Source organism: Hippoglossus stenolepis, chromosome 7 (assembly GCF_022539355.2).
Source record: "Hippoglossus stenolepis isolate QCI-W04-F060 chromosome 7, HSTE1.2, whole genome shotgun sequence".
NCBI lineage: Eukaryota > Metazoa > Chordata > Actinopteri > Pleuronectiformes > Pleuronectidae > Hippoglossus > Hippoglossus stenolepis.
In genome coordinates, this window is record NC_061489.1 from 7943069 (window position 1) to 7951706 (window position 8638).

At 41.2% G+C, this 8638-nt stretch overlaps 1 protein-coding gene across 2 annotated transcripts; it reads right to left on the reverse strand.

Annotated features, from left to right (window-relative positions):
- Window positions 1–1194: 1194 nt before the first annotated feature.
- Window positions 1195–8326, reverse strand: cab39l1 (calcium binding protein 39, like 1). 2 transcript variants are annotated; one of them, XM_035161320.2, is made up of 9 exons: window positions 7953–8326; window positions 7234–7381; window positions 6967–7131; window positions 6686–6804; window positions 5807–5975; window positions 5667–5726; window positions 5517–5582; window positions 5268–5411; window positions 1195–4879 (listed from the first exon to the last, which is right to left on the reverse strand). In XM_035161320.2, the coding sequence occupies exons 2-9, from the start codon at window positions 7348–7350 to the stop codon at window positions 4688–4690; spliced, it is 1032 nt and encodes a 343-aa protein (XP_035017211.1). In that variant the 5' UTR covers window positions 7351–7381; window positions 7953–8326; the 3' UTR covers window positions 1195–4687. The 2 variants fall into 2 exon arrangements, with proteins under 2 accessions (XP_035017211.1, XP_035017212.1); XM_035161321.2 differs by lacking the exon at window positions 7953–8326 and adding an exon at window positions 7491–7884.
- Window positions 8327–8638: the final 312 nt, after the last annotated feature.

The window sequence follows — 8638 nt, forward strand, 5'->3', positions numbered from 1 at the left end:
TCTATTTTTCCAACTCTCTTCAATCTCCACTTTTTGTCTTATTTCTTTTATTTCCTTTTCCCTTATCGTCTCTTACCCTTTATCTGTTTACTTATTTATTTTGCTTTATTGTCATTCAGGTTTTTTGGGGGTTTGTGTGTGTTTTGTCATATTTGAATATTTGTAAAAGTCTCAAACAGTGTCAATATGGCCAATTGATATTTTGGATCTGTTGCAACACAGAACTAAGACATCACTAAATGTAATGGGTTCTTCCTTGGCAGTTAAAGCAGAACTCCAGAGGCTTTTCTCTGCTTGGATGTGTCACCAGTTCTGAGGACCAGCAGTAAAAAGCACTACCAGCTTCTGCCATCATGTACTTAAGCACCGTAATGTGCACCATGTCTGTATAACAGTATATACGTGTTGTCTGTTTAGTTTAGAGTTTTATTTTGTGATTAACCTCGAAGTAGTCCAATCTCAGAGATTGTTATATTTTATGTCAAGTTTGAATAAAATGGGTCCAGTAGTTTTTTCATAATCCTGCTGAAGGTCAAACAGCCATGAAATAGTTATTTCTCAACAGCTCAGCTTTTGTATGGACTTTATCTGGATGTCTCAGTTAAAGGTGTATTGAGACTGACAATGTTTTCCCAAAAACCAAAGTGGTGATTTAAAAATGTCTGTAATAGTTTATTACTTGAACGTACACAGATGTTCCTCATATATAAATGTTTGTACAGATAAACTTACCACAGACGTGTTCTCACCTCTTGTGGCTGATTAGACCAAGAGCTGGACAATATGGCCAAAAGCCAGTTGAAGAAATTTCATTTCCGTCAATAGAGATATTTATCATAATAAATGTCACATTATTATGTCATGCTATGTTAAGCTATGATGTTCACACGGGTAATGGCGTGATGATGCAGCTGCAGCAGCTCGTGTGTAGTGCGGAACGCTGTGTGTCGTGGTTAATCTGTCCCGACTTGTTTTATCCTTGATGCTGGAAAAGGTGCCACAACTACACGCACCATGGGAATGATTAAGCTGCCAGTTGTCTCTGTCAAACGTGCAAATAGACGAACAGGATTCAGGGAGATTTGAGTGAAGCTCCGTCTGTACACACCTACATAGTAAATAGAAAACAACTGTGTGGCTGCACCTGACTGAAAGTCCCTCCGTTTGTGCCAAACTAGTGAAGCAACACAAAAATCAATTGCCACAAAGTTTATTGCTTTCACAATTTTACCCTTTATAAAGTTATGTACACATAATTCACTCCCATGGTAAATAAAGAGAATATATCCAGAGTGTGGAAAAAGACAAGGGGGGAAAATAAGGCAATAGGATAAAATAAAGCACAACAAATATTTTAAACAGAGAAATTTAAATCATCAAATACATAATATTGATCTTAAGGGATTTGTGTTGATGTCTATATAATATTGTCAGTGATTTATATATACTCATAATTAGAGGTAGGGTTAAAGAAAACATGAAATACTTTGTTTGTACAATTAATGCAATGTGCCAATTGTTGCCAACTGCTCCCTCTGGTGGGATGTCTGTGTATAGCACGTCCTTCACAAAGTGCACGGCACGTCTGAACTCACATTTCAAGGAAGTTTGACTGAATATCTACACCCATTAGTATTAATGTTGAAAATTTAGTAAAACATCAGCCTGATAATATTGATTTTATTACAGAGCAAAGCCTCAAATCAGGATATTATTAGAAACTCAAACACACTTTCAAACTTTCTTTCATTAACTGGTGACATGACCGTGCACAGTGAGCAGGACTTCAGTCGTATTTATGAATAATGTACCACAATCATATCACACTTCTCTACTTATTTTCTGAATCTTGAAAAGGATCTGACTCTCTGGTGCAGTTTTTAATAAGCAACTTAATCACAGCAGAAAATCTTTTTTGAGTGCAGCCATACTAATTTCTATGAAAAATGCATTTCCACCCACAGAATCGCATTAAAAGTGTCTCGGTGGATCTGAGAAATTAACTGGTCATAAATGCGGGACTTGAAATGTACTTTTTTTGTCGACTTTGGGTTGAAAAAAACAAAAGCAAATTGAAGAGTTCTGGAATTTTACATGATCATTACGACCCATTACATGTCTTTAAATAAGGCAACATTCATTACAAGGTACCACACTGCAATTCATTATGAATTAACGTTTTGTGTGGCACCAACCAATGAAATATTTAAGTATTTTTAAAAATCTAGTTTTCCATTGTGAAAACCAGGTTGCAGTCCCTGTTCAAGTTTTAACACACACACATATGTATATATATCAAGTTTAGGCATGCATACAACCCACTGTTGTGTTGTTTTTTTAAATGTCAAATAAAATATCCCGTCTAGGAAGGAAAGAACAGAGAACACAGCATTTGCAAACTCAAATCCCATGAGGTATGTACTAGAAAACCTGTGCACAGACAACACGTCTCCAAATCCCTAATATGCCACTTTAGTAACAACAGCAGAAGTAAGGCAACTATATCAAGGAGTCTTTTTAAAAAGTAGAACTGATCTGGTGAGGACCTCAGTGCTCATCATCCAAAAACAAACTCATTCATGTTTTAACAGTGCATGTGGTTATTTTCGACAATGTGGTAACTTCTGACAGGAAAGTGCTCTCCGATGCATCACAGTTATGTTACAGTGTTTTCTCTGTCAATGTGTCATTACAATCATATCAGAAAAGGACATGGTAATTCAAATTATGTATGTGTTTCAGCATCTGCCACCCTCTTTTCTTTTTGTGCTCTTTGGTGTTAAAGTGGGGGCGACACGCTGGTGCAGTGTTTAGAGCGGTCACAGCAAGAAGCTTCTGGGTTTGAACCTGATGGCCAGCGGGAGTCTTTCTGTGTGGACTGTGCGGGTTATTCCCGCGCTTGTGTGGGTTTTCTCCGGGTACTCCGGCTCCTCCCACAGTCCAAAGACATGTAGATTAGGAATTAGATTAATTAATTAGAAAAATTGCCTGTAGCTGTGAATGTGGGCCTGAATGGTTGTTTGCCTCTACAGGCCCCTTTCCACTGGTCTAAAAACCCACAAACGCCACTTACATCAGGCTTTTTCCTGCAATGAGAATAGATATAATCAGCTTTCACTCCCGGGTGAAATGACTCTGCAGTTGACAGGTTTTTATCAGCTCCGGCTTCAAACAGCATTGATGGAAACGAGACTCCTGGGTGAATACGCCTCAGCTGTCAGTGTCTTTGTGATGTCAAACATGACGCACCGGGGGAAAAAGAGAGGCAAATGGTTAGGATACAATGGTGATCTGTCCAGGGTGTATCCCGCCTCTCGCTCAATGACAGCTGAGATCAGTAGTGTAGATAATGGTTGGAGAGATGGAGTTACACTGAATAACGGGGGAGATATGAGACTTTACGTTTTAGCCAAATTTTTCTTTTAAATGAAACCATTTCCTACAGTCCACTCAGTCGTCTAGTCAAAGAAAATCTGTTAAATTAATCAAGAAAAATAAACTTCAACCAAAGTTAGTACAAAGTCTCACAGGTTGACTAATTTTAAATATCATGCTCCGATATGAACATGATAGATTTACAATGTAACATACGTATGATGCATCCAATATGCAACGCCTCTGCGATATTATTTCTTGTTTTAAGCAGTGCTTATACCGTAATGGAAAGTAGTTTCAAGAGACATGAATGAATTATTTCTTACATCATTATTTCAAATGAGTTATTGCTATCTGTGCTCAGCATGTGAGGATGAAATGGAGTGCTCTGAGTGAGATCAATTTGTATATCCTGGCTGTACATGTTAGCGCTGAATGGATGTCTACTACCCTGCAGCATAATCTGATGCTGTGCTTCTATTTCAGTCATGCAAGCATCAGTGAACACAGCTTTAAAAAAACAAAAACGCAGCACAATAAATTGATTCCTCTATGGTTTTGATTTTCTCTTCCTGTTCCATCTAACGCATTGGCAAGTACAGCACAGCTGGATCATTTCAAACTTTTGCAACCTTACACATGCGACCAAAGGCCAAAGAAATACACAATTCTCACCCCCCCCGAAAAAAAAAATCACTGTGTGTTGACCTGGCCAATATGATCCACATGTGAAAGATAATTTAGGTCCCTGTGCAACACAACAGCTTCACAATAAGGCAACAAATCAAACCGCTGTGATTAGTGAGGCTAAGCAATGTCCAGAGAGAAGAGAGTTACTCTATGTTTGAAACTGTTTACCATGAAGACACATTAGAAAAATAATATATTTACCTCAATCTCTAAAATAAAGTTTCTGAAGATGAAAAGACTAAAGAAAACCTCGGAGCTGATGTTGGTTGTGCATGGGGTGACGTTTCTGTCATTCTAAAGTCTCTGCCAGCAACAGTGTATGTGGAAGGGCAACAGTTTAAGGTCCAAGGATACTAAAACGGATTAAATGCATTATGACGAAAGAGAAAACACTATGGTTTAAATAACAGTTCTTGGCCCACTCAGGTATCTGGATGGAAATCACCTCCATATCCACACTAAAAAAACAGAAAGTGAAGGAAGTAATCTGTACTCTTTTTTTCCTATATTTTGTAGTTAATATTAAATCTTAATGAAGCATGTCTCTCACTCAGCCTCTCTGCAGCTCCAGCCACTACCTCTACAATCTACCACCTGGCCGAGCAGTCGTCAACACAGCTTTTTATGCTTCCTCCGGCGCTGTGGGCCTCTTCAGGTCCCGGATCTGCTTAATCAGATAGTTCTTCTCGCCGCAGAACTGCTCGTCTTCGGATCTGTCCGTCTGGAAGTGGCTCAGGAACTCCACCAGTTTGGTCTGGTTCTTCAGCAGTATGTCCAGCACGGGCTGAGTCTTGTTGGGGTTTGCAACGAATACCTTCGAAAGGAGAGAGATGAGGTAAACTAACAATCTGAAATGTTTTTCTGTTCAAATTATGTTGATGACTGTTCTGCCTTTATTTGACAGTTAGTGGAAGAGGGGGGGATGATGGCAAAAGGACCCTGGCTGGACTCTAACCCCGGCCACTATGAAAAGAACTCAGCCTTATTGTAAGCTACATATTTAAGCAGGTGAAGATACAAATTCACCCGACAATCTGAAAAGTTTTATCCTAAAATTAAATGGCTTCATCAGTCCAGACTTCTCCATAAACTTTCAATATTTTATGAATTTAACTATCACTCTTTAATTTGAAATTCTATGTGACATTTCAACTTGAATGTTTAAACAATGAATTGACAATGTGTGTGTTCTATTTTCACACCTTGAAGACATGGAACGCTTCAAACTGGATGTTTCGGCTGTTGTCTCTTAACAAGTTCATCATCAGCTTCAAGTTCTCTGCCCGACTGATGTACTTTGTCATGACAGTGAAGTTGTGTCGATCCAGGAGAAGTTCCCCGAGGAGCTGGAAAACAGCGCATCATTAAAAACATGTCAGTAACAGTTGAATCTGCAGCTCAAATTAGAGCCCATCAGTAATTGTGATTTGACAGAGTGCTGGAGCATTCACCTTCAAAGACTGTCGTTTGGTGACATAGTTTTCGGAATGCAGGAGTTTCTCGTACTCTGTAAACACCTGAAGGATAATTTTAAAGTACGTTAAAGCACAGCATGAGCCTGCTTTCAATTAAAGATCAAAAGTCAACAGGAGAAAGCTCACCCTGTCATATTGGTTCTCCAGAAAATCTGCGCACATAATCTTGTGTCTAGTGAGGAGATCCTGAGAGAAAAAAAAAAAGGAGACTTAGATATCAGATAAGAACTGTAAAAACTTTCTAGACAGAAAATATTCCAGTGTACCTTGAATGAGGCGAAAGCGTCTGAGGCAATGTCAAAGGTGGAGAGATCGACGTAATGGAAGAAGCAGTAAAAGTCTTCAGAGAGGAGAACCGTCCGGGCCAAAGGCTCGTGACGCAGGCACTCCCTCAGCATCATTCCACAATTCAGAGCCACCTCGGCACTCTCGTATCTGTGTCGTTAATACATGTCAGGTCCAGGTCAACTAATAAGCCAGTTATACACCACACACTGTCTATGTAACACAAATGAAAACCACTACTCACCAGCCTCATTTGTAGGAAAATCCACTCTTAACACATAACACTGCTAAGTTTTTAGCACTTATACAACATTTATTTTTAGGCCTTATTTTCCAGGATGTATTTTTGATATGGCTGAAAAGAGCTGACTTAACATTGACAGAAGTTAAGAAATCCAGCTGAATGTTCCTCTTCATAAATGAGAAGTTTTTTGGTAAAAAGTGTAAAAACACTGCAGAGGAAATCCATGACACAGGTGGAAATTTGCAAAGAGAGCACTTGATCCACCGACACCAGCCTCTCGGATCATAATGGAGTGTAGACGTTAAACAAGGTTGCTCTTTGAGTACGCGGGACAACTCTGTTTTTTTCTTTTCTTTTTTTGGAGCTGTAAAACCAGCACTCAACTCTCACTCTGTTCATCTAAATGTGTAACCCACATGTGAATGCAACAAGTTCATGCTTGTTCCTCTGGGAGTTGTTGAAACACATACTGGGTAATGTAGAAATCACGAGGCATGCTTACGGAAAGTTATCTTAGCACAAAACACAACAACAAAATAATAATTTGAGGGATTTGCTCGTGATATTTACCAGTTATTTAAGAGTAGAATTACCTTTAATGAGAAGATGAACTTACCCTTTAAGAAGCATGAAGAGGATCTGTGGGTGTGTAGAGATGTACTCTACCGTGGGTGTGCGAGTGCCAATCTGACGTCTGACAATATTGCTGAACAAATTAACCACATCCTTCTTCCTCTGTGAGAAACAGAAACACTGAGTCAGTCCGATGAATGGCTGACTGGCTAATGATGATATGCAGAGACATTATCGCTCCTACTGGCAATTTGGTGTCTGCACAGAGTAAATCAATACTTTTTTTTTTTTCATTACACACAAAGTCACAGCAGAGAGAAGCACCTCAAAGTCAATCCTATGCAGGTTGGCAATGAGGGTGATGAGGAGGTCGGTGTTGTACAGCTCCTGTGCGAGCTGAGCCACAGCTTCAGTGTGAGGCTCCTTGTCACCTGTTCCACAGAGCACCTCCTTCAGCGAGGCCAGGCTTTTAGACACCTCATCTGCAACCTTTAAATCGGGGGGAAATAGTTAATGACTACGATCATGAGCTAGTGCTGAGAATAAGAGCCAGATGTCAAACAGCCAGTAAGGGGAGAAATCATTGCTGACCTTCTCACACTTTTTGCTGTCTCCAGGGTCCAGTTTCTCCAAGTACGCCACATTCTCCTTCAAACTCCTCACGTTTTCTGCGGGACTCTTCTGAGACTTACCAAAGGGAAAAGGCATGGCTGCAGAGAGGTGAACCGAGCCCAACAATCTGTGTTGAAATAAAAACACAACACACTTTCAGCAAACTATCCTGTGCAAGTACATGCAACTCCACTTCCTGTACCTCTCTGCATCAGGAAATGGCTGAAATGTCTCACCTGAAGAAAGCGAGAGTGAGGTTAGCTCCACTGTCTGACTGAAACTCGACACTCCCGAGGTAAAAAACACAATAACAGTTGTTAAGAGCCTAGCAGCGCACACAGCTAGCTGACTTAGCTAACTTTAAACTAGTCAACATCGAGGGCGAAGCGCTGAAGTAACTCTACCACTGTTAGTTTACTCGGGTTTAGTTTGGTTCGTTTCTCAAAGTGAACATGAGCCCAGTTGAGTAAAAACGCTGACTTTCTAAGTGGAACAATGATGTCAGGGGCAAGAAGAAAATGTCAACCCCGCAGCGATGTTCATCAGCAAACTTCAGCTAGCTTGTGACCTAGTTAGCTGTAGCGATAAAACAGGCAAACTAACGAGAGCATGTAGTCAGAGAGCCCCGTGGAAAACACACACAGACGCACACAGACACACACTGCTGGGACATCGAGCTCCGGCTGTCACAGACTCACCGAGTGAACTGTGCTTTTCAGGCTGAAGGAGGCTCAGCGGTGGCTAAAGGTTAGCTAGCAGGCTAGCAAGTTGTCTCCACTTTCTTTTCCCCGCCGCAGCGTCGCTGTGAGCGTCCGGCACGTTATCTGGAGCCGCGGCTGTCTAACCCGAGCTAGCCGACGCTACAAGTGGCTCAAACCGACGACCTTCATCGCTGAGATGTTTCATGAAAAATCTCTCCACTCGTGACCGACTGTCACCTAACTTGCTGGCTGCCTGGTGTCGGTGAGGAGCGGGTCTCTGGGCTGATGTCCTCATAGGTTCTCCTCTGGTGGAGCCTCTCTCTCTCTCCACCCGCAGCTCGGCTCCGGGACACTGGGCGGGATGTGTTCGCCCAACGAAAAACGACTGACACTCGTCTCAGCCTATCACTACAGCCCCAGATAATTACATATGCGGTGACGCCTTCTCCGCTGTAGATGCGCGTGTTTCAGTGCTCGGAGACTCTTCGTACGGGTGGAGAGACTGAGGACTTCACACGAAGCTCCGTCCACCGGACTGCCTTGTAACGTAAAGCAAGTGCACCCGAGTTCTCGCGAAAAGATAAAGGCAAATAAGTTGAGTTCAGAAATGTTTTAGGCTTGAAATTTTCATCCTTTTCATCCTGTGTACAATGTATGCTGTTTCAAACTGTTTCAGTAGTAAT